Genomic DNA, 26,743 nt, shown 5'->3' on the forward strand with positions numbered 1-26,743 from the left:
ATGCTACCTTGGTCTAAGATATCCTACTTCTCTGTGATTCTTCAATAGTTTTAGAGGAATTCTTTGTTCCTGACACTTATGTGAAATACTGGGATTTATAAGAGGAGGGGTTGTAAATAATGTTTGTTGCACGCAATACTCCGTCAGGCTCTACATTTATTACCTGATAACCCAGGGGCACTCCTTGATACGCTATCCCCTTTTCATGGGTGGGAATAACTGAGGCTAGCCTCGCTATTTTCACACTTGAATCTAATTAGGGAGTGAAGACATGCACCTTGTATACATCCGTATACAATGAAACAGGTGTAGGAGTGGCCCCGGGAAGCAACGGCTAGCGTTTGAGGGGGCCCCTGCCCTCATGCCATGTGCCTGTGCCTCTACAGGAACTTCGTGAAGGAGGCCGCAGGCTCGCGTCCCCGGGAGTGGAACCTCGGGCGTGTGTGCCGAGGCGGGGAGGGCGCGCAGCACCGGCCCGCGGGAAGCGGCGGCGGCGAGCCCGGGGCGCTCCTCGCGCGCGGAAGGGGGAGGGGGAGGGGGAGGGGAGGGGAGGGGAGGGGAGGGGAGGGGCTGGCCCGCGGCGGCTCCCGCTCCCCGCCCCCCGCCCCCGGCCTCTGCTGCCGCTAAACCCCGGAGCGCGGAGCGTGCACGCGGCGATCTCGGCGGGCCCGGCCGCGGCTGCTGGGCATGCTCAGTGGGCAGGACCCGCTAGTGGCGAGTAAGGAAGCGCTGGCTCCTCCGCGGCTCTGCCTTCCCCGGTTCAGGCCCGGCCCTGGGCTTTCGTGCGCGCGGAGCTGCGGCCGCGGCCGCCTCCCCGCGGGGCCTGTCCGGCCTCCGCCGTTAACCTCGCGGCGCGGCCGCAGGAGGAGCGCGGCGGGGCGGGGCCCGCGGGCCGGCGGCCGGGCCCTGCCGGGGTGGGGGCGGGGGCGGGGCGGGGGCGGGGGTGGGTGCGGGGAGTCCCGCGGGGGCGGGGGGAGGGGAGGGGGCGGGCGCGGAGTCACGGGGGTGGGGTCAGCGGCGCCGGCTGGGGAGGCCGGCGGGGAGGGGGCCGTGGGGGCGGCTCGGCGGAACCAGCCGCGGCCGGGGAGCGGCGGCGAGGCCGGGGGCCGGGGCCAGGGCTTTCCGGGCTTCGGTGAGGCCGCCGCGGGCCCCATCTTCCGGCGCTCGCCGGCGCTCGTGCTGATTGTCGCTGCGGCCGCCACCGCCCCGGCTGCCATCTCGTCCTCCCGGGCCGCCGCCGCCGCCGCCGCCGCCGCCTCCTCCTCCTGGGCCGGGCCGATCCCCTCCCCGCCGCCGCCGCCGCCGCCGCCGCCGCCGCCTCCTCCTGGGCTGGGCCCGCGGCGTCTCGTCCCCTCGGGGAGCCGCTCCCGCCGCCGCCGCCGCCGCCTCCTCATTCATCCTCGTGCACCATAGGCGGCACAGGCACCAAGATGTCCAACCGAGTGGTCTGCCGGGAAGCCAGCCACGCCGGGAGCTGGTACACAGCCTCAGGTAGGGCCCCAGGCCGGCCGGCCCGCTCGGCCCGCTCGGCCCGCTCGGCCCGCTCGGCTCGGCTCGGCCGCGGACCGCGTGCGGAGGGGGCGCCCCCGGGCATCCCGCGCCGCCGCCCGCTCGCCGCCGAGTGTGGGGCGGACGGCGGCGCGCGCCCTCCCGGGGCCAGGCTGGAGGCCGGGACCCGAGCCCGCCGGCCCCCGAGCCCGCCGGCCCCCGCCCGCCCCGGCCCCCGCCCGCCCCGGCCCCGGGAGGACGGCGCCCCGGCGGGGGAGGCAGGTAGGACCGGCGGGCGCCCCGGCCTCCCCTCCGCGGTGCCCGGCTGCCTGCACGCGAGCGCGGGCGCCGGACTTTCTCACGCCGCCGCGCCGGACGCGGGGTCCCCGCCTGCGAGGTCGCCTGGGCGGCGGGAGGCCGTCCCCGGGGTTCGCGGGGCCGGTGTGCGGGGGCGGGGGCAGGGGCAGGGGCAGGGGCTGCCGCGGCGGCGGGCGGCGGGCGGCCTCCCAGCCCTTTTGTCAGTGTTTTCATTGTTGCTGTCCGTCGCGGAAGGGGCAGCGGGACACGGCCTCGGCGCGCCGGCCTCCCCCCGCGGCCGCCCTCCCGCCCGGCCGAGCCGCCCTCCCGAGCCCCAGCCCCGGCCCCGGCCCCAGCCCCAGCCCCAGCCCGCCGCCCCGTCAGCGCCGCCCCCAGACTCGAGCCCTTTTATGTAAGAGCCCAGGGACGTTCCCTTTAATGAGCTCCTGGGTTGCGGCGACCGTGTTCCCGGGAGTACCTTCAGGAGTCCCATTTCTGGCGAGTTAACAAAGAAAGTTCCACCGTGATTCGTGCGGGTGACCAGACCCGACTTTACCGATGCGGATCTCGCACGAGCCGGGCCGGCCGGCGACAAGGATCGGGGGAAACTCCTGTCCCCGACTTGCTGCTCCCCGGGGCTCGGAGACACTTGCGCTCCCCGACTGGCTGGAGGTCCGCGGCGCGGGGACCCGCGGGGCCTGACAGGTAGCCCGCCCGCCCCTTCCCCGGTCGCACGGCCCGACAGTGTCCGCCGAGCCCGCCGCGGTGGGCATCCGGGGACGTGCCCGCCCTGCGCTTCTGGCCGGTGGCACAGCGGGACCGAGAAACGGGAGTCCCCGGGGCCCTGGCGTCGCTGACGCTCGATCCGCCAGTGCACGGGCCCTTCCCGGTTGTGGGTCACCAAGCCGCTCTTCACCGCCTTCCGAAGCGGTAGGAAGTCTCCGTGCTCCCGTTCATGGCCGTCTTTTATTTCTTTTGGTTTTGTTCCTGTATCTCTCTATAAGTGTTTTAGACTTTTTCATGGAGTTTGCCTTGACGTTTGGGCAAATGATCCTGGAGGAATTTTTATAGATTCTTGAATATCCTTTAGGTAGTAAAATAAGGTATATCTCGCACTTTGGACTTGAAACGACTTCTTCGGTAACCTCAAATATAACAAGAATCCTTTAATCTAGCCCCAAACATTCTCCGACTATAGCTATTTATCAGTAGTGAGTGAACACAAACTATTTCCTTCTTTTTTTGGGTATAAGTGTGATTTTATTTTTTTTACAGTGTTATATTAGTTTCAGGTGTGTACAGTATAATGATTCAACGATTCCTAAACAACTCTTTTCTCAGACATTTGAAATGCAATCTTATTTCCTTAAATTCTCAGTAAAGTCAGTAATGCCACTTTGATAATGTGAATTGTCATAGAGAACCTTATTGTTAAAAAAAGTCAGAGCATGTGTGGCGTGTGTGTGTGTGTGTGTGTGTGTGTGTGTCTATATGTATGTGTGATTTTAAACTTAAGTAATGATAAGGGATGAATTTAAAGCAATGTAGTTGTAAAAGCTTATTTCATATTTTAAAAATAAGTAAAAATAGAGAAGTAAAGTTTGATTTGGTCTAACAACTTACTTCACATTACTCCAGTGTACCTAGGTTGATAGCATTGACCATCGGAAAAAATTTTACTTGTGTTATTATTGTTTCCTTAGTGAACTATTTCGAAAAACTCGAGTAATAGAAGAGACAGATGTGGTTGTGGTTTGTCATTCTGTCTTTTCTACAGCATTCAGATCATGTCCATAGAATTAAAGTATTCGGTTACTGTTATAGGTAAGGGTGAAATCACATTTGCATCAGTTACATAGCTAGCTAAGAAAAAAAAAGTGCGTGTGCATATATGTTACATATCAATACACATAAATATCTTCATTGTTATATGCTAAATCCATTGATAGAAGTATAAATTATTCTTTATTTTCAAGGAATTTACACTTTATTTGAAGTAAGTCATAAGATGGCAAATACATTTTGGATAAATTGAGATAGGGCTTTTAGGAGTTCTGAGGATTATGGAATCACTTCAAGGTAGGATTTGGAGTGTGCTTTGAAGGAATGGTACTTAGGTAGGTTTGGAGAGGAGAAGAAACTTTGGGGGAACACCACAAAATACAGAGGCGAATAATATAAGTAGATAAATTTAATAAGAATGAATGGTTCATACTGGGGTATAGTTCTTGAGCCTGGAGTATTAAATTGGTGCTAGAGTATGGATGCCTGTGAATGCTATGCATCATAGTGATTTGATTTATTCAGTAGGTAGTCAGGACCAAGGGGGAAGTTTCTGAGTAGGGAACTAATATGGGAGTAGCATTTTAGGAAAATTAATCTCCTAGGAAGGTTAATCCTCATTTCTTTACCGGTGTATGGCTGGGCTCAGCAAACTATGCCCACAGGTCAAATCCGGCCTGCGGCCCTCATCATGAGCAAGTCTACCAGCCAAGAACAGTTTTTAATTTTCAAAGGGTTTAAAAAACAAACATAAGTGCCGTTGAAACCGTCTGTGGCCCGTAAAGCCTAAAATATTTATTATTTGGCCCTTTACAGAAAAATATGCCGACCTCTAGTGTAGGTTAGTGGTTCTCAAAGTGGGATCTCTAGACCCAGCAGCATAATGTATCTGTACTCTGTATTTTCTCCATATTTATTCTAGCTTTTATTGCATTATTTCAGGCTCTTACTATCTTCTCTCAAGACACTTTTAACTGCCTCCTAACTAGCCTTATCCTCCTTAAGTTCATCCTCTGCATTGCTCCCTGAATAATCTATCTATCTGACCACATAATTCCTTTGCATAAATCTCACTGACCCATCTTGCCGTTTGGAAGAGGTCTAAGTTTCTTCATGACTTGGCATCCTACTATCTCTTTGACCACTCCTTCTACCCCATCTCAGTCCTTGTTTTTACCACCCTTAAGCAACATGTAGCAGCTGTAATTGTTTCTTTAAATATACTGTGCTTTTTACTCAAGCTGTTTGCTCTGATGGAATGCATTTTGCCTGGATAATTCCTACTCTTCTTTTAAAGACTCAGTTGTTCATACCTTCATGATGGCTGTCCCGATACCTGACCTCTCTAGGTTGTTTTTGTTGATCCTTTGTAATTCTGTAATGTCCTGTGCATATCTCTGTACATTTATTTGGTTATCTGTATGTGTGGTCATCATCTTTTTTTTTTTTCTTTCCAAGATTTATTTATTTATTTTAGAGAGAGAGAGGGAGGGAGAGAGCATACACATGAGTTGGGGGGAGGGACAGAGGGAGAGGATCTCAAGCAAACTCCCTGTTTATGACCTATGAGATTACGACCTGAGCCAAAACCAAGAGTTGGATGCTTAACTGAGCCACCCAGGTACCCCTGTATGTGTGGTCTTCTGTAAGATTAGGAATTCCTTGAAGCTTGGGACAGTATCTTACTAATTTTTGGTACCTTATTATTATTTTTTTTATTTATTTGTGATAGTCACAGAGAGAGAGAGAGAGAGAGAGAGAGGCAGAGACACAGGCAGAGGGAGAAGCAGGCTCCATGCACCGGGAGCCTGATGTGGGATTCGATCCCGGGTCTCCAGGATCGCGCCCTGGGCCAAAGGCAGGCGCCAAACCGCTGCGCCACCCAGGGATCCCAATTTTTGGTACCTTAAATACTCAGCACAGATTTTGTACATAGTAGATACTCAGTAAGTATTTGAATGAATGAGTGTTAAAGTGCTTGACATATAGTAAATATGGCAAAGGTATTGATTGTTTAAATCCTGAAGAGCAGCAGGGGTGATTAAGGACCATTGCAGTTAAATCTCTGAGGATAGTATGGGTGAAGAATATTAGTGGTGGGAAAGGATTAGAAATCCTGATTCACCAGTTGGGACCCCATTTTATCTAAGTTTTTTTTTTTTTTTTAAGATTTTATATATTTATTTGTGGAAGTGGGGGAGAGAGATCACTGAGCAGAGGGGAAAGGCAGAGAGAGAAACAGACTCCCTGCTTAGCTGGGAGCCCGATGTGGGACTTGATCCCAGGACTCTGGGATCAACGACTTGAGTTGAAGGCAGACACTTGATCAACTGAGCCACCCAGATGCCCTAAGATTTTTTTTTTTTTTTTTAATTTATTGATTCATGAGACACACACACACAGGTAGAGGCAGAGAGGCAGAGGGAGAAGCAGGCTCCATGCAGGGAGCCAGACGTGGGACTCGATGCTGGGTCTCCAGGATCAGGCCCTGGGCTGAAGGTGGTGCTAAACCCACTGAGCCACCCGGGCTGCCCCCGGTCTAAGATTTTTAAAGAAGTGTGACATACATATAGAAGAGTGTATGACTAGGTGAATTTTCACAAAATAAGTACATTTATGTAATCAGCACCCAGCTTAAGGAACATAGAAGTACTGAAATCCCCAACCCTTACTGTGTTCCTTGTATTCTAACACTAGAAAAATTTTGTCTGTTTTCGAACTCTATATGAAGTAAAATCATAAAGTATTTCTTGTTTGAGCTGCTTCTGCTCAACATTACATTTATGAGATTAACCCTTATTGTGTTGTAGTTTGTTTTTTCTCATTGCTGTTCTCTGTTGTGTGAATATACCAGAGCGTATCCATTCTACTGTTGGTAGATATTAGAGGTTTTGCTGCAAGGAACTCATGTATGTATGTGGACTCCATGCCTAGTGTGGGTGTGGAGTCCAATGCAGGGCTTGAATTCAAGACCCTGAGATCAAGAGTCAGACACTTAACCGCCTGAGCCATCCAGGTGCCCCTGCAATAAACATTTTTGTACTTTTTTTTCTGGCGAACACACATGTATGTGTGTGTGTGTGTGTGTGTGTGTGTGCGCGCGTGCAAGTGCGGCATTTTGGGTATATACCTTAGAGTGGAATTATTAAGTCATGGTTATGATATGCTCATTTTATTAGATTATGCTAAGGTTTTGGAAAGTGGTTTTACAAATTTACACTCCTATCACCAGTGTATGAGAGTTCTAGTTTTTCTTTGTCAGCATTATTGCCACTCGTTTTATTTTTAGTTGTTCTGGACTGGTGTGTGCTGGTATTGCATTGTAGTTTTTTAATTTTCTTTTCCTGATGACTAATAAAGTTGAGCACTTTTTCATATTAGGGACCCTGTGTTTTTTTTTTTTAATTAATTAATTTATTTATGATAGTCACACACACAGAGAGAGAGAGAGGCAGAGACACAGGCAGAGGGAGAAGCAGGCTCCATGCACCGGGAGCCCGACGTGGGATTCAATCCCGGGTCTCCAGGATCACGCCCTGGGCCAAAGGCAGGCGCTAAACCGCTGCACCATCCAGGGATCCCCTAGGGACCCTGTGTTATTGGCCATTTGGATTTTGCTTTTGTGAAGCCTTTAAGTATTTTGCCTTTTTTTTCTATTAGGCTGTTTACTTTTTTCGTATTGATGTATAGTTTACATATTCTGGTTATAGTCTTGTTGGTTATATGCATTGCAGATATAGTTTACTCTGTAGCTAGTTCTTTTAGGATCTTGGTGTTTTGGTGAATGAAAGTGCTTAAAGAAGTCCTGTTTATCAATTGGTTAGTCCTTTTTTGTTTCCATTTTTTTTCTTAATGATTTTATTTATTCGTGAGAGACACAGAGAGAGGCAGAGATATAGGCAGAGGGAGAAGCAGGCTCCCCTCCCTGCAGGAGCCTGATGTGGGACTCGATTTTGGGTTCACACCCTGAGCGGAAGGCAGACAGACCCTCAACCACTGAGCCTCCCAGGTGTCCTGGTTCCATTTTTGAAATCTTTGCCTGTGTCAGTATCTTGAAGTTCCTTTCCTGTGTTTTCTTTTTAAAAACTTTGTATCTTTTTACTTTTCATATTTAGATCAATAATTCATTTCGTTGATAGCTGTATGTGTAATGGAGTTGGTACATTACATACATTTTTTTGTTGAACCAAATGTAGATACAGAAAAAGTATACAAGTCAAGTGTATACTTTGATGAATATTCACAAATTTGACATACTGTATGTAACCAGCCCTTTAGATCAAGAGATAGAACATTTTCAGCATCCCAGAAGGATACATTACATTTTAATGTTTTTTGAAATCAGTTTATTTAAGTTAGGTATTTGTATCCAAATGTATATTTAATGTGGGGACTCCCTCCCTCCCCTGGAAAATGGTTGTTGTATTGGTGGTACATCTTATAATTATTGGTGTCTTAGAATTGAGGAAATATATCAAAGGCAAATTATTTCAAAGAGTATTAAGTGTTTGTATGATCTATATCTTAATGCAGTTTTACTTTTTGAGTTGTTTTCATTCATTTTGCTGTATTTCTAAACATTTAATAAAATGTATCAGCGTTCTGTAGTTGGAAAACCACGGTTGTTTAATTTTTTTGATATGTGCCTTGAGTTTCGGGTGTTGAAGTACATCTTAGTGTGTGAAAAATTGAAAAACTGACCAATAAAAAACATTCTTCTTTGAAGAAAAAAGATTATATAATACTTAGTTTTAAAATTCACTTTTTGGGATCCCTGGGTGGCTCAGTGGTTGAGCGCCTGCCTTCGGCCCCGGGGCGTGATCCTGCAGTTGGAAATGGAGTCCCGCATTGGGCTTCTTCCATGGAGTCTGCTTCTCTCTCTGCCTGTGTCTCTGCCTCTCTCTCTCTCTGTGTCTGTCATGAATAACTAAATAAAATCTTAAAAAAAAAAAAAAAACTAACTTTTTTAGGGGTGCCTGGGTGGCTCAGTTGGTTAAGGGTCTGCCTTGGGCTCAGGTCATGATCTTAGGGTCCTGGGGTCAAGCCCCACATGGGGCTCCCTGCTCTGTGGGGAGCTTGCTTCTCCCTCTCTCTCTGCCTGCAGCTCCTTCTGCTTGGGCTCTCTGTTGAATAAATAAATAAAATTCTTTAAAAAAATTACTTTTTTAGGTTACTAAATATAGTGGTCTGTATGCTGATTTTTTTTCTTTGCATTTCATCCTGCTATTTTACTTGGAGAAAAGCAACACAAAGAAAGAGCAAATTTAATAGGCAAACTGTTGAGATTATTGCTTGATTACCTCTGGCTCTTTCTTACTTTCCTTCATGTTTTTTTCTCATATAATTTCCAAATCAAAATCATTTTCTTTCTTAGCTCCATGATGCAGTTTGTATTTATCTGTTTTTGGGTTTTTGTCCATTTGGAAGACCATGATGATCATAAAAATGCCCTTCATTAAGCTTATTACATAGGTACATTACATATATTTGAATATAAGCTGTAATCCTCAAAAGGACGCTACAAGGTTGGTATTATCTCCATTTATGGATGTGGAAACAATGAGTCAGAGAGGTTGAGTAACATGTTTAAGGTGTAGTAAGTGGAAGAGTCTGACTCCAGGGAGCCAGTCTGACTCCAGAGAGGTATGGTGAGATATGTTGTCCCAAACATTGAACCTCTCTGTTTCATTTTAGATTTTCCCCAAACTATTGACATTTAACTCACACTTGTATATAATTTATGGTTTATAAAGCATTTTCTTTCTTTCTTTTTTTTTTAAGATTTTATTTATGCATTTGACAGAGAGAGCATAAGCAGGGAGTGTGGCATGCAGAGGGAGAGGGAGAAGCAGGCTCCCTGCAGAGCAGGGAGCCCCATGTAGGGCTTGACCCCAGGACCCTAGGATCATGACCTGAGCCAAAGGCAGACGATTAACTGACTGAACCACCACTCTAAAGCATTTTCTCATACATTTTTGATTTTCACAATAAGCCTGTGATTAGGTATAGGATAGATGAGGCAGGCAGGACTTTAATCTACCCCCTCCTTGCTATTTTATTGATGAGAAACTAAGACTTGGAGGAGGCTAAATTTGCGAGTCATACTACTGGTAAACAGTGAGCTAGGATTTGAACATAGGTCTTTTGGCTGAAGGCTATTGTTTTTTCTAATTGTAGTGGTTCTGGAGTAAGAAAGAAGTTGAATTATTTGGAATCAGTAAGCATCTCTATAATTTTAAGTAAGTAGATTATAAAATAATAAAATTGTGACTAGAAACACTTATGAATATTGACTATTATTCATAGAATGTAAATACTGACAAATGAATTGTGTGTGTGTGTGTGTGTGTGTGTGTGTTTTAGGCTAGTCCCAGATTTAGATTCAGGCTTAGGAAAACTTTTTTTTTTTTTTAAAGATTTTATTTATTAGAGAGAGAGAGAGAGAGAGAGAGAGCAGTAGGGAGAGGGGTAGAGAGAGAATCTTCAAGTAGATTCCCTGCTGAGTGCAGAGTCCAACCGAGGGTTCCATCCCACAACCCATGAGATCATTACATGAGCCTAAACCAAGAGTTGGATGTTCAACCAGCTGAGCCACACAGGTAGCCCACCATGATCTGTTTTTAAGTAGCCTATCCTCCTCCATCTTAAGCTCATTGCTTTTCTCTCTCTTTTTAATTTACTTTTTTGAAAATCTTGGAGCATTTTGTCATCTAAGATGATGCTGTTGGAGATGTGTATTACTACATATAGCTCATGTAACATTGAAGATTCCATTTATATCATCATAATACTTATGCTTTTAGTAACCTAACTAATATGTTTTCATTTGGAAAAGTTTCTTTTTTTTCCTTTTCTGATCAATCTCACCATTCTCCAGATGGATGGATATTCTGGATTTCCTTCTAATTTCTAAAAACTAAATAGATTAGGATTAAAGAACTACCTGCTGATTTTGGAAGAAACAGTGTATATTGTTTTTTTCACAAGAGCAAGTAGGGAAGGGGCACAGGAAGAAGCAGACCCCTGCTGAGTGGGGAGCCTGACTTGGCTTGATCTGAGACACTGAGATATGACCTGAGCCAAAGGCAGATTCTTTTTTTTTTTTTTTTTTAAAGATTTTATTTATTTATTCATGAGAGACACACATAGAGAGAGAGGCAGACACAGGCAGGGGGAGAAGCTGGCTCCATGCAGGGAGCCCGATGTAGGACTCGATCCCGGGTCTCCAGGATCATACCCTGGGCTGAAGGCGGTGCTAAACCCCTGAGCCACTGGGGCTGCCCCCGAAGGCAGATTCTTAACTGACTGAGCTACCCAGGCACCATAGGCCTAGCAAAACTTGACACTTTTGGAGAGGCTTTATTTAACATTGTGATTCAATCTTGAATAAACTGAATTCTCTATGAAAGGTATTGCTCTAGGGACTAGTTTTGTAGCTGGCAATGAAACAAAAATCCCTAGAGTATATGTTCTATTTGGAAAAGAGACAATAAATAAGGTAAATAAGTAAAATATATAGTATGTTAGATACAGGAAAGTGCTGGGGAGAATTATCAAGCAAATAAAGTAGGGTTTGCTGGTGTGTAGAGAATGTTTAGGATGGGAGAGAAGTTTGCAAGTTTAAATAACATCAAAAGAGAAGACTTCATTTGAATAACATTTGAGTGAAGATTTGAAGTAGATGACAGAGCAAGCCTTGGATTCTAGATAGTTTTAGGGTACAGTAAGTTCAAAGGTCCGGAGGCTAAAGCAGATGTGAAGTGTTTGACGAACAGTGGGGAGGCCTTTGCAACTGGTATGAAGTGATCCTGGAATAGAGTAGTGTGATATGATGTTAAAAGTAAATGGCTGGAGGGCAGCCCTGGTGGCTCAGCGGTTTAGTGCCACCTTCAGTCCAAGGTGTGATCCTGGAGACCTGGGATTGAGTCCCACATCCCATTTTTTTTTTTTTTTCCTGGGGTTCACAAAAGGCCAAGGACCTAGGAGTTTTATTCAGAGAGATTCCATATTGGATCTCTCAAAATGACAGATTCAAACTAACATGCTTATCTTTTCAATTAAACTGCTATAAGGAGACTACAATTGAATCATTTCTACTAGATATCCAGATGTTATAGTATAAATTGGTATGCTAAATTGTAAGATGAAAAGAAGATCATCTTTTGAAGCTCCAGTGTAAAACAAAGACAATAGAAAATCCTAAGTCTGGTTACTAAATCACTTGTACATTTCTTTTCTACTAGTGAATCATCTGAATTAAGAGTTGTACTTGGAGAAATTTTAAGAGATACCCATTTGACTCGAATAAACACCATTAAGTGTATCATCTTGATTCACAATTTCACAGAACCCATCCTGCATTCTTTTCTCCCATGTACCTCTATGGTACATGCCTGCCTGCATGGAGCCTGCTTCTCCCTCTGCCTGTGTCTCTGCCTTTCTCTATCTCTCCTGAATAAATAAAATAAATAAAATAAAATAAAATAAAATAAAATAAAATAAAATAAAATAAAAAAAGTAAATGGCTGGAGCAGAGGCACAGAGGTGTTGTGGTCAGATAAGTCTTGAAGACCACTCTGTAAGGACTTTTCTTGAGTAAGACTGCTATTGGAAGGTTTCGAGCAGTTGATGACATGATCTAATTTAGATTTACTAGAATCACTTGACTGCTATTTTGAGCATTGGGGAGTGGTGAAGACAGTGGCAAGGGCAGAACTAGAGAGACCAGTTGAGAGGAAAGCAGTAGTCCAAGTGAGAGATGATAAAGGTTTGGATTGAGTAATAGCAGTGAGGTGGGTAAGAAGTGGTTGGTTATTGGTTATATTTTGAAGATAGAGCTGAAAGGATTTGTTGCCATACTTAAAAGTAGGGTGTGAGAGAAAAAAGACAGGAGTCATGGATATTTTTTAAGGTTTATCCCTTAGCAATTGCAGTAATGGAGTTGCTACCATCTGAGGTATGGAGGACTTAAGAGAAAAAAATTGAGGGAGGCAGGTTAGTGAGTCAGTTTTGGTTTGTTAAATTTTGAGGTGCTAGCTTTACAGTTCCGAGGGTACATGAACCTGGTAGTTTAGAGAAGAGGCCTAGACTGGAGATGTAAAATTGGGGATTACTGGTATTTAAAGCCAAGTGTCTGGGTGAAGTCACCACAAGAATGAGAATAGCTGGAAGAAAGTTTCATGACTGAGCCTTAAAACATTTCTAACCTGAAGAGGTTGGAGTGATGAGGGAGATCACATAAGGAAGACCGATTAAGCATTTCATTAGGCAGAGAATGAGATATCCTGGGAGCCAAGTAGAGAAAATGCTTAAAGACATCTCAGCACAGTTTATATATTTAAAAATATTTTATTTATTTGGGAGAGAGAATGAGCAAGAGAGAGTGAAGAGAGAGTGAGAGTGCGTGCTCAAGTAGGGTGGAGGGGCAGAGAGAGGGAGAAGCGGACTCCTCGCTCAATAGGGAGTCAGATGCAGGGCTTGATCCTAGAACCCCAGGATCAGGACCTGAGCCCAAGGCAGATGCTTAACCAACTGAGCCACCCCGGCATCCCATCAGCAGTTTATATAGATTTGTCGGGGTGTTTTTTCTTTCACATACATATTTAAGTCTGGTCTGAGCTGCTCTCGTCTTCTAATCTCATTTACCATTACTAGAGCTTAACTCTTAACAGTTGCCTAGTTTCCATTCTGTTCTTTACACAGCAGAGAGAGGGAGATCTTTAAATATGTGAATGAGATAATATCCTTTTCTCAAAACCCTCCCCTTATACTTACAAATCACATTCAAAATTCTTAGGCTTAGAAGGTCTTACGTACTCTGACCTCTGGTTAACTTTCTGATTTATCTCCTACCACTTACCCTTTAGTGTTCCAGCCATTCTGGCCCCCTTCTGTTTCCCAAATATATAAAACTTATTTCTGCCTAAGGACTTTTGCAGGTATTGTAAGATTGGCTAGTTCTGGCTGAGTAGCCTAGGAAAGGTTCTTTTTATTGGTTTACCTTGTTTTGCTAGTCACAACTAGGAGAATTAGGAAGAGGTGAAAATGGGTGGGATAGTTTTTCCCAAAATGTTCTGAGAAACAGTAGTCCCTGGAGATGCCTTTGCAGAAAGGCTTTATCGTCAAATAAGTTCAGGAAATGTTGCATCTGTTTTTCTCCCTTGGGCCCAGACAAGTAACAATAGACTTGTTTTATGGCTCATTACATGGTCTGTCTTGGTGAATGTTCTGTGTTCATTTGAAAATAATGTATGTTTTCTGTAGTTGTGGGGTAGAATGCTTTCTAAATGTTAATTAGGTTAAGCTGGGTTATTATATTTAAATCATCTATATTCCTATTGATTTTCCTTATTATATATGTTAATTCCTCAGAGCAGTGTTGAAATTTCCAACCATAATTAAGGATTTGTGTATTGTTTCTTTTAGTTTTGTTGATTTGTCGTTTCATGTATTTTGAATCTATTATTTGATGTACATATTTGGGATTGTTTTCTTGACTTGACTGTTATTACTTATATTCCTCTTTATATCTGGTAATTTTCTTGTTCTGAAGTGTTCCTTATATTATATTAATAAAACCAGGCCAGCTTTCTCATGGTTAATGTTTGCATGGTACATGCCTTTCCGTCTGTGTCAGGGGTCAGCAAGACTACATTCAGGTTTGATGATTTCTTAGAAGGACTCATAGAACTCAGAAAGACTGTTATATACAGGTAGGGTTCATTACAGAGGAAAGATGCAGATTAATATCGAGGAAAGGAAAAGGTACATACAGTGGAGTACAGGAGAAACCTGGTGTAAGGGTCCAGTTTGTCCTCTCAGTAGAATTGCTCTGACAGTATTTCATTCTCTCATCAGTGATGCATGACAACAAGAATGAAGTCCTGCCAGCCAGGAAAGCTCACCTGGGTCTTGGTATCCAGGGTTTTTATTGATGTGTATGGGTGTGTGTGGGGGTGTCCATCTTTGTAGGCATGGAACACTGTTGTGATTTGCCTTCACTAATCAGTCTCCAGCCCTCCTGTCTTTTGCAGAGCTCAGAGTGATACAGGTGTGGCCTAGGGTACCAGAAAAACAAAAACAGGCATTTACTATAAATTATATTGTTAGCTTAAACTATCTAGCAAGGCCCTAGGTATACAAAGATACTTTTTTTTTTTATTGTAGTCAAATATACATGGCATACAATTTTCATTCTTACCAATTTCTAAGTGTACACTTCTATGGCATTACGAACTTTCATACAATTTGCTATTATCCCCAACAGACATCTCTAGAATGTTTCCCTCACTGAAAGTCTGTACCTATTAAATCCTAGCTGGTCATTGACTCCTCTCCCTATCTCCTGGCAACCACTCTTCCACTTTATATATGAATTTGCCTATCTTAAGGTGCCTCAGGTAAGTGGACTCATGTACAGTATTACCTTTTTTGTCTGGCTTATTTAGCATGTTTTCAAGGTTAATCCATGTTGTAACATGTCTCAGAATTTTATTTCCTTTTTAGGCTGAATAATATCCATTTTATGTATATACCATATTTTGTTCATCATTCATCTGTTGATGGACAGTTGGGTTGTTTGTACTTTTTGGCTTTGTGAATAGTAATGCTATGAATGTTGGTATCTGCTTGAGTCCCTATTTTTAGTTGTTCTGGGTATATATCTAGGAGTGGAATTGCTGGGTCATATGGTAATGCCATGATTCTTTAAGGAATTAGCAAACTGCTATCCACAGCAGTTGCACTATTCTACATTCCTTCCAGCAATGCTCAAGGGTTCTATTTCCTTCACATCCTTGCCAACACTTGTTTTTTCCTATTTTTTTTTTTTTTTGATAATAGCCATCCTAATGAGTGTGAAATTGTATCATTATGGTTTTGATTTGCATTTCTCTAATGACTAATGATTTTTTTAAAAAATATTTTTTATTTATTTGAGAGAGAGCATATGCATGTGAACAAGGGGTGGAGAGAAAGAATCTCAAGCACATTTGCTGCTGAGTGATGAGCCCTTTGAGGGGCTTGATCTTTCCACCCTGAGATCATGACTTGAGTCAAAATCAAGAGTCAGGGCAGCCCTGGTGGTGCAGTGGTTTGGCGCCGCCTGCAGCCCAGGGTGTGATCCTGGAGACCAAGGATCGAGTCCCACGTCGGGCTCCTTGCATGGAACCTGCTTCTCCCTCTGCCTATGTCTCTGCCTCTCTCTCTCTGTGTGTGTCTCTCATGAATAAATAAATAAAATCTTAAAAAAAAAAATCAAGAGTCAGACACTTTACTGACTGAGCCACCCAGACACCCTGACATTACTTCTTTTTAGCACTTTATATTCTATTGAATTTTGGCTTGCACAGCTTCTGAGAATTCTGTCATTTTTTTTTAAAGATTTTATTTATTTATTCATGATAGACACACACACAGAGAGGCAGAGGGAGAAGCAGGCCCCATGCAGGGAACCCGATGTGGGACTCGATCCCGGGACTCCAGGACCATGCCTGGACCGAAGGCAGGCGCCAAACCGCTGAGCCACCCAGGGATCCCCTGAATTCTGTCATTTTTTAAAAAAAGTTTGTTTCTCTCAATACAATGGTTTATTCTTTTCCTGTGGTTGTGTTAAAAAATTTTTTTTAACTTATTACTGTTTTCTCATCATTTATATGCCTTTGAGTAGTCTCTGAGTTTATCTTTTTTGGGATTTGCCAAGTTTCTTGGATCCATAGATTATAGTTTGCATCAAATTAAAAAAATATTCATAATAATCATTATCACCTCAAATACCCCTTGTTTTTTTTTAACCCCTTGTTTTCTAGACTCCAGTTAAAAGTATGCTAAATAGCTTGATATTATCCTGTAGTTAATTGGGAATTATTTTTTCCCTCTCTGTGCTTCCCTTTGGATAATTTCTTGCTTTTGCTTTATTTTCAAGTTCACGGACTTATTTTTTATCTTGTGCAATATCTAAATTTGTTTTTCGTTCTATCAGTGACTTTTTTTTTTTTTAAGATGTTATTTGTTTATTCATGAGAGAGATACACAGAGAGAGAGGCAGAGGGAGAAGCAGGCTTCCTGTGGGGATGCTGATGCGGGACTCAATCCCAGGACCTGGGATCACACCCTGAGCCAAAGGCAGACGCTCAACCACTGAGCCATCCGGGTGTCCCTATCAGTGGTATCTTTTAAGTATAAAAGAGTTGGGGCATCTGGGTGGCTCAGTGGTTGAGCGTCTGCCTTTGGCTTAGGTCATGATCCTGGAGTCCTGGGATTCATATTTTTTCACATTTATATTTTTTTAAAAATTAAAAGATTGAAAGGCTCATTCCTGTGCCACCCTTGTGTGTTTCATGTTCCCTTTCTCTTATAGGTATATGCTTTTATCAATTTCTTGAGTGTGCATTGTTTTGTTAAGCATAAAGAAGCACATATGAATGTATTATCATTACCTACACCTTTTCAGCAAGTGGTAGTATAGTGTATAATTGTTTTATACTTTTTGTACTTAACAAATTTAATAATTGAAAGTCTTTTTATGTTCTAACATGGAGAGTCATTATTCTGCTTATCACACCCCCTTTTTGATTGCTTATTCTGGTTCTTCAAAGGAAGATAGTTAAGGTGTATTCAGTAAGGTGACCCAGAGTTGAATAGCTAAATAAAATATCATTAGATCTCCAACAGTTATTTTTCAAACTTTTCAAACTCAGTCCCTTTTTACTCCTCAAAATGATTGATTACCCCAAATGGCTTTTTTTAAAAATGTGAATTATATCTATCAATATCTGCCAAATTAGAAACTAAAACTGAGGAACTTTTAAAATATTTACTTCTATTTAAAAAATAATAAAAACTCATTCCATGCTTTACTATTAATAGCATTTTTAATGAAAGTAACTGTATTTTCCAAAACAAGAAAAATATGATTGGCATTTATTACATTTTTGCAAATACCTTTAATGTCTAGCTTAATAGAAAACAGCTGGAGTCTCATATCTGTTAAGTTACTGCATTCGTTTTGTTGTGATGCATTGTTTAACCTGAACCATATCAAGAAATACAGATATGAAATTGGAAAAGGGCAGAGTATTTTAATGGACTTTTCAGATAATTTTGGATATCCTTTTTTGACACGTCACTAAAGCTAAAGTTGTAATTTTTAAAAATTGTTTTATTGAAATATAGTTGACATATGATGAAGTATACATATTTAATATACCTGTGAGACTGTCAGCATCAAGGTGATGTGCTTCTAAAGGCAGTTTTAGAAAAAAGATTAATTCCAATTTGTGCTTTTTTTTTTAGTTATTTTTAAGATTTTTTATTTATTTATTAGAGAGAGAGAGAGAAAGAGAGAGAGAGACAGGCAGAGGGAGAAGCAGGCTCCATGTATGGAGCCTGATGTGGGACTGGATCCCGAGTCTCCAGGATCACGCCCTGGGCGGAAGGTGGTGCTAAACCGCTGGGCCACCGGGGCTGCCCGATTAATTCCAATTTGGAATTAGAAATCCTAGCAATGCGGGGTATTTATTTATTTATTTACTTAAGAGAGAGGTGAAAGAGAGACCATAGAAGTGGAAGAGGTAGAGGGAGAAGGAGAGAGACTCTCAAGCCCACTCTGCATGGAGTGCAGACTTGATCTCACAACCCTGAAATCACAACCTGAGCTGAAACCAAGAGTTGGGTGCTTAATCGACTGTGCCATCCAGGCACCCCAACAATGAAGTTTTTATACTATTCTTTTGTTAAGATCTGTCTATCCTCCACTTAAAGTGGATCTTTCATCCATGCAGAATTTTTATAACACCGTACATTAGCCATTTGGAAGAAATTTGTTCCTTGGGTTATGCAGGTCTTGTAAATGTTTATATATTTTATCGTTTATCGTTTATTTATTTATTTACTTATTTATTTATTTATTTTTTCATTCATCGTTTAAAAATCACATTTGTTAATACACCATTCTTATCAGAAAAGTCTATGACTTGGGAAGCTTTTAAGCCCATAATGATAGAAACAAATTTTGCAGAATTTCAGGTTTCTCAAAGCTTGAATTTATAGCCAGCAGTATATATTGACAGTTGTTTTCCTTAATGTGATAGACTCACTAGTGATTTTCAAGGAAATATCTGCTAAATACCCAAGATTAAGTAAGTAACCATTTTTTGTCAGTCAATCTTTCAAGAAAAATGGTATTCCATAAAAAAGTGGCTAGGTCAGCTTGCAACTCATGTTAAATTTTTTCCCTTGGGAGAACCATCATGCTTCCCATTTCAGCACACAGAATACTGAAAAGTGTGTACTCAAGGGTTGAAATATAATAAAATGTGTAATATTTATAGCTGTAGCTCATCAAAGATGTTCCTAAATGAAACTGGATTTTTTTAAAAAAAATTTTTATTTATTTATGATAGGCACACAGCGAGCGAGCGAGCGAGAGAGAGAGAGAGAGAGAGAGAGAGGCAGAGACACAGGCAGAGGGAGAAGCAGGCTCCATGCACCGGGAGCTCGATGTGGGATTTTTCCCCCCCCGATGGGATTTGATCCCGGGTTTCCAGGATCGCGCCCTGGGCCAAAGGTAGGCGCTAAACCGCTGCGCCACCCAGGGATCCCTGAAACTGGATTTTTAAAAAAGTTTGTTGAGTGTGTTTGGTAATGAAGACTGTAATGACTGCTATATTGTTTAGTGCTAATAAGATGCTAGCAGTTACCTAGTTATTTTTGAACCATCAAAGTAAATGCCAATAGAGTGAAAGAAGCAAGTAATGTTTTTCATATTATTATGAAAATGATTTTAATCTGGTGGACCTTCTGAAAGGATCTTGGAGATCCCCAGGAATCTGCAGATGTTACTCTGAGAACTGTTAATAGAAATCCTTACTTTTTCCTTGGCAGTTGTATTAACCTCTTCCCCCAATCCCACCTTTTTTTTTTTTTTTTTAAAGATTTCATTTATTTATTCATGACACACACACACACACACACACACAGAGAGAGAGAGAGAGAGAGAGAGAGAGAGAGAAAGAGAGAGGCAGAGACATAGGCAGAGGCAGAGGGAGAAACAGGCTCCATTGCCGGGAGCCCGATGTGGGACTCGATCACAACCTGAGCCAAAGGCAGACGCTCAACCACTGAGCCACCCAGGCGTCCCTTTTAAGAACTTTTTATTTTTAGGGGATCCCTGGGTGGCTAAGCGGTTCAGCGTCTGCCTTTGGCCCAGGGCACGATCCTGGAGTCCCCGGATCGAGTCCCACATCGGGCTCCCTGCGTGGAGCCTGCTTCTCCTTATGCCTGTGTCTCTGCCTCTCTCTCTCTCTCTCCTCTGTCTATCATAAAATAAATAAATAAATAAATATTTAGAAAAAAATAATGTTTTAAAAAAAAGAACTTTTTATTTTTAAACCACTATTCTTCATTCAATGTTTATTATAAACATCTTAAGGCCTGATCAGATTTTTTTTTTTTAGTTCTTTCTGCTATTTCATATAGCTTCCCATTATAGTTAGAATAAAACCTAAACCATTTTACCAGCCCTACAAGAATGTTTATGATGTAGTCCTAGTCTCCTTCTCCATCGTTCTTCACTATAATTCAGCCACATATTCCGTCTTACTGGAAATCTCTCTCCCTGAGAACTTCACAGCATTTGGGATTTCAGTTTAATTTTTACTTTCACAGAAAGGCCTCCTCTAATCCCTATCTATAGTAATTTCTCCCCTGGTCACTTCTTTATTATCTCTTTACCACAGTCAAATATAGAGACAAGTAGTACCAAGTGTAGTAATATAACACATGATACCTTATGACCCTTCCAATCTGGTCATAACTAAGTCAGGAATGGGGGTCTGAACCCAAGAAAAGCCAGTTTATAGGCTGGCAAACAGCCAGTAAGATAGCCTCAGGAGTTGAAGAATTCTACACAAAACAGAAATGGAGACTCGATAAACTAAGCTGTGTCCAACTACACAGCTTTGTCCCTTCTACTTTTCACAGTTTATGTTAGTCAGCATCACCAGTGAAGAAGTCGACCCTGAAATCATATATTTCCAAATCCCTAAAATATAAGCTGTAATGCTGAAAGTGGTAATTCATCTAAAATACTTAATCCAAAAGAATTCTTGGATGGTTATAAGCAGCAAGGTTTTATCTTATTTATTTATAAATTTCCCGCCAGAAATTACTGTTATTCCCTCTTATACTGGTTTTAACAACTATTTAGAATCATACCTATTTACAAATAGAAAAAAATTCTACTCTATAGGCAATTTTATAAACCAGAAATCCTAAAACGTATGTGATATTTCACTTAATCCAGCAAAACAAAGTTATTCACATAGAGTCCTTAATTATTAATAAATAAATGAGGCACCTGGGTGACTCATTTGGTTAAGCATCCAAATCTGGATTTCACCTCAAGTCATGATCGCAGGGTCGTGAGATCAAGCCTTGAGTCAGGCCTTATTGAGCATGGAGCCTGCTTAAGATTCTTTCTCTCTCTGTCTCTCTGATAAATAAACAAACCATTACCTTTTCTATTTAGTTTAAGATCTATACTGAATAAACAAAATTTTCTTCTATATATTCTCTTCACTCATTCATTCATTTTTTATTTAATGAAATTTACAAAATTGCTATTTTATACCAAGACTTTCTGACACTGGGGAGACAACAATAAAAAAGGCAAGCAGGTCTATGTTCTCAGGGAGTGTATGTATTACAGAGAAGGGAGGCAGACAGTAAATAGGTGAACAGCAAAATAACTTCAAATTGTGATCAATGCTACAAAACAAACGTATTTTGTAGCCACTCTAATCGAGAAGACACAGTTAAAAAAAAAAAAAAGGCAAGGAAGGCACCTCAAGTATCTAACAACTGAATTGAGACCTGCAGAATTAAGAGTCAAGAAAAGTCTCAGGGATAGAAACATCTAGGAAGAGGGGATAGCAAGTACAATAGCCCTGACTAAAAGACCTACCATATTAAAGGAATCAGGAAGGAAAAATAACCAGTTTCACGAATCCTAGTGAACAAGGGGGAGAATGACAAAAGAAAATGTACAATAGGCATAAGCCAAATGATGTAGGCTATCCATAATCAGGACTTTAAATACAAATACAAAAGAAAATCATTGAAGCAGTAATCATTAAAGCAGTACAGTCGCATCTGATTTACATGGTTTTTCTTTTTTTTTTGATTTACATGGTTTCTGAGTCCTAAAACATACTCTTGTAAAGTAAGCATACTAAGAAATGTAATTAAACATTTAATTTAAAGCTAACTTTGTCATATTTTTGGCAAGTTAGTGTCAGACAAGTAAGATAACAAGATAATTTAAAGCTAACTTCATCATATATTTGGCAAGTTAGTGTCAGACAAGTTAGTGTCAGACAAGTTAGTAGTCAGATTAATCATCTAATCATTCATAAAGCATTTAGTGAGCATTTAGTGAGCTTCTGCTGTGTGCCAGATGCTGCTTTGGGTGCTAGAAATACAAAGATGATAGCGGTAATGTCACCTTTCACTCTGAGCAGTAAATACAAAACTAGTAATGGTGATAGCATCTTCTACTCTGAGCAACCCAGTTTCCTTCCTAAAGGCTCAAAGCAGTGGTTCTCTATGTTGTGTATTAGAGTCATCTTTGGTATATGCAGATATCTGGGTTCCACTTCTTAGCAATTCTAATTCAACAGGTTTCCAATAATCCCTAATCCCTCACCACAGAAGTGAGGGAAGAAGTATATCAAAATCACTTCTATCACTGTCCTCTTGGGAATAAGAAAAATTAGCCACTGTAATTAGTGGGAGGTGTATATAATAATAGTACAGAGTATACTGCAGGGGGTGGGGAGTGTGTATGAAGATAAACAGTAAGAGAGACAGCCACTATAACAGGATTCAAAGGTGGGTTTGGAGGGAAGCCTGGGTGGCTCAGTGGTTTAGCGCCTGCCTTTGGCCCAGGGATCCCCCTGCCTAGGTGAATTTTAACATTAATCATCACTTTCCAGTTCTTAGATTTGAAAATGTTTTTAAATAACTGAGTTAAGATAGTTTGTATTTTAGACTTCTGTGCAGTCTATTTACCAATTTGTCTATCTGACATAGTAATAAATGGTTGGTTTGTACATGTCATTAAATCAGGAAGTGTTTACCAAATACATGATAATGTCTCACTAAGAATTTTGGGAAGTAGAAGGTTAGTACAAAGGAAGCCTCACCCAAGTTCAGGTGAGCCATATGGTGAGGCTTTTGGATTTCAGCCTTATTATATATCCAGCATTTATTGAGTCTTTACTGTATGTCAGGCATTTGTACGTGCATTTCATTTTTAATACAACAGCCTATGAAAAAGCTGAGGCGTAGGTTATTCAGAGTCACAATGTTGGTGCTAGTATTCCAACCAGCTTGATCCACAGTTGGAGTTCTCAACTACTACTCTATATCACATTCCATACAAGGCTTTTAGTAAATTAATATCTTAGGTTACAAAACATGTATATTTATTTGAAAATGAAATGTTAGGGAATTGTTTAACTTGTAAAACATTTTATTTTGTGGAGCTTCATGATGTAAGATCAATAAAAACAAGATAATCCTAAAAATTTCCCAAATATATAAAGTTTAGTCCTGCATGTTTATATAAACTGTACAGTGCACATGTTTCAATATGCTGTCTTGTAATTTAAACACATTTTCAAGCATAAAAATTTTGAGTGGTTACCCATTGTCTACATGGAAAACAAGCAAACGGTTTTTTTGTTTGTTTTGTTTTGGAGGCTCAAACACTTATTATCTCAGTTTCTGTGAGTCAAGAATCTGTGTGTGGTTTAGCTCATTTCTCTGGCTCAGGGTCTCCCAGCAAATTCCTTCATGTCAGCTTTGAGGTTACTTATTTTAGTTCCCCCTTTCTCAACTATACAGGCTTTTGTTTTGTGTAACCAAGATGGTCATTTCCACGTTTGCGCTTTTGTTCGCAGCTTCCTTCTGTTAGGAAACACCCTACCATCTTCTGCTTTTCCTGTTTGACTTTAAGACCTAAGTTAATTTATTATCTCCTTAGTACTTCTCTTTCGTCTAAACTCCTAAATCCCTCATTAGGCACTGTGTATGTGTGTATGTATCCTACCTTGTCTTATTTGCTGTTTCCCTAACTGGATAAACCAGCAACATGATACATCATATGATGTAGTTTGTATCTTATACACACAAGGAACTCAATAACTGCTAGTGAAAAAGATAATAAAAAGCCATATATTCATGTCAGTGATGTTTTTATGTAAACATTTCATTTTGTTCATCTTGTTTCATTATAAATCTTAAGTTTAAAATCTGAAAATTTATATTCTTGTGGAAGATTTTAGTGTTTAATTTCATGAAGAAATGAAAGGTTGGAGCTCTAAAGGAGGAAAAAAAAGGTATGTGTCAATCTGTATAAATAGCAAGAATATGATCATAGTAATTAATATTTTGAGTTTTTGTTCTTTTTTCTTTTCTTTTTTTTAAGCAGGCTCCACACCCAACGTGGGGCTCAAACTCATGACCGTGAGATCAAGAGTCACATGGTCCACTGACTGAGCCAGCCAGGTGCCCCAATATTTTGAGTTTTTAGAAATGAAAACTCAAATTTCCTTGACACTTGGTATGTTTAATTATCCATACTCTAAAATAGTTTTCTTGAATACTTTTTCTTGGTTTGAAAACATTCTGTATAAATTTGACTTATATTTCTTTCTAAATTTGGAGCTTACATAGAGAGAGCTGTTATTTATTTATTTATTTATTTATTTATTTATTTATTTATTTTAAATATTTTTGTTTATTTGACAGAGCACAAGCAAGGGGAGGGGCAGAGAGAAAGGGATAAGCAGACTCCTCACTGACCAGGGAGCCTGACACAGGGCTCTATGCCAGGACCCTGAGATCATGACCTAAGCTGAAGGCAGACACTTAACTGGCTGAGCCACCCAGGTGCCCTGAAGAAAGCTTTTATTTTTTTAAATTTTTTTTTTTAATTTTTATTTATTTATGATAGTCACAGAGAGATAGAGAGAGGCAGAGACACAGGCAGAGGGAGAAGCAGGCTCCATGCACCGGGAGCCCGACGTGGGATTCGATCCCGGGTCTCCAGGATCGCGCCCTGGGCCAAAGGCAGGCGCCAAACCGCTGCGCCACCCAGGGATCCCGCTTTTATTTTTTTAAATGTAATTTAATTTTATTATTTTTTAAGATTATTTATTTATTTATTCATGAGAGACACACAGAGAGAGAGAGAGAGAGAGGCAGAGACACAGGCAGAGGGAGAAGCAGGCTCCATGCAGGGAGCCTGACGCGGGACTTGATCCCTGGACTCCAGGATCACTCCCTGGGCCAAAGGCAGATGCTAAACCGACGAGCCACCCAGGGATCCCCAAGTTTTGCCATATTTAAATGTGTTTAGAACCTAGACTCATTTTTCAGTTCACCATTGCTGTATACTTGCTTCCTTTCTATCTCATCCTTTCTGTCTTTCTAGAAACTTTTTAGGCAAAGATGCCTTGTTTTTAGTACTCAATCCACATAGTGGGGAAGTGGGGAAGAAATGAAACTAGGACATTACTATCATTTTCCAGATACCCACCAAAGGGCTGTAAACTGTTCCTGAGATCTACGTAAGATCTTCTGTGTGTCTAGGTGGCAGGGTATGGATTTAGGAGGGGTATAGGTTTTCACTGAACTGGAACTACTAAGACTCTATTACATATACATTGCCTGCTGACTCCTCTCTGTCACACAGATCTAGGGTTGATAATTTCCCTTAAATCCCAGCTTTGTCTAGTTAGAGGAGCTTTATCCCAGGAAAATGCAAAATTTAGGTGTCATTATACTTGCCAAGCAGGTATTAATTTATTTAATATTTAAAAGTTCAATATACCCTTTAGAACTTTTATGATTTCACTACCTATTTCTATTACTCATGACCATTTTTTTATTGTTCAGTGTGGCATGCAGTTATAAACACAAGATTGAGTTGGTTTAGATTTTGGAACCCTATAACTGTCCATTGATATTTTATAAGTTTATTGGTGTTTTGCACTTTAAAGTGCTGTATTCCAAAGATGTTAAAGCCCTGAGAAAATAAACTGTATCCATGTGCCTATCTTTTAATTTTTACTTAGAAGCCAATTGGAGTCATTAGAAATGTGTGTAACACCTTAACTATCGATTATATAAGTCATCTTATTAGGTATATAAAACAGGTTTTTTAAAAAACAATCATGTTTTGAATATGAAAACAAGTATGATTCTAACCATTATTATGTTAATTGAAATTAATTTTCATATATTTAAACTTTTAACCACAAATGGCTTGATAAACAGACCTAGCTTCTTCCTCTTTTTTCTATTATAATCTTAACTCCTTTGGTGATTATTAGACAAAAACATAGTAAATAAATAAAGTGCACTAATTTAAGTATTACAGAGTAAGTTAGTATGTTTTATGGATGTTCATGGTATTAAACCAGGTACAGAAGATTGGAGGTAGAGTGAGAAAGGTTAGCAGGTTTCTGATAGAATGATTTTTCATTTTTATCATGCTTCTGAACTTCTGTAAACTGAAGATTTGTCTAAATTGTCTTTTTTGGTTTGTTGTATTGAGATGAAATTCAGATAATATAAAATTAGCCATTTTAAGGTATATGTTTCTTGGCAGTGTTGTGCAACTACCACCAATATCAAGTTTCAAAACATTCTTAAAACGCCAAAAGAAATCTATTGAGCAGTTAACCTCCTTAAGCCTATTAAGTTGCTCCCCGTTCCCATCTACTGTAGCTACTATCAGCCACCAAATCTGCTTGCTGTCTTTACGGATTTACCTACTTAGGATATTTTATATAAATGAACCATACAATATGTGACCTTTTGTGTCTGGCTTCTTTCACTTAGTGTAATATTTTTGAGGTTTACCCAAATTGTAGCATGTATTGGTACTTCACTACTTTTTATAGTTGAATAATACTTTCTTGTATGCAGTTATTGGGCATTTGAATTGTTTCCATCTTTTGGCATTTGTTAGTAGTGCTGATACAGAGATTTGTGTAAAAATATTTGTTTGAATACCAGTTTTTGATTCTTTTGGGTATTGCTGGAATTGCTGGATGATATGGTAATTGTCTTTAATATCTTTAGGAACTGCCAAACCCTTTTCCACAGT

General features: G+C 41.2%; 1 protein-coding gene across 3 annotated transcripts in view; it reads left to right on the plus strand.

The window, feature by feature from the left end:
* The first annotated feature begins 595 nt into the window (after positions 1-595).
* MEMO1 (mediator of cell motility 1) overlaps positions 596-26,743 on the plus strand; it is a 114,570-nt gene continuing 88,422 nt past the window's right edge. The window contains exons 1-2 of one of the 3 annotated variants that reach the window (XM_041754962.1): positions 656-718; positions 1,414-1,491. In XM_041754962.1, coding sequence (XP_041610896.1) covers positions 688-718; positions 1,414-1,491 — 109 coding nt within the window. In that variant the 5' untranslated portion in view covers positions 656-687. Of the gene's footprint in view, positions 719-1,360; positions 1,492-26,743 lie in introns of those variants that run through there. The other 2 variants (XM_041754963.1, XM_041754964.1) reach the window with 2 other exon arrangements.

Source organism: Vulpes lagopus, chromosome 5, assembly GCF_018345385.1.
Source record: "Vulpes lagopus strain Blue_001 chromosome 5, ASM1834538v1, whole genome shotgun sequence".
NCBI lineage: Eukaryota > Metazoa > Chordata > Mammalia > Carnivora > Canidae > Vulpes > Vulpes lagopus.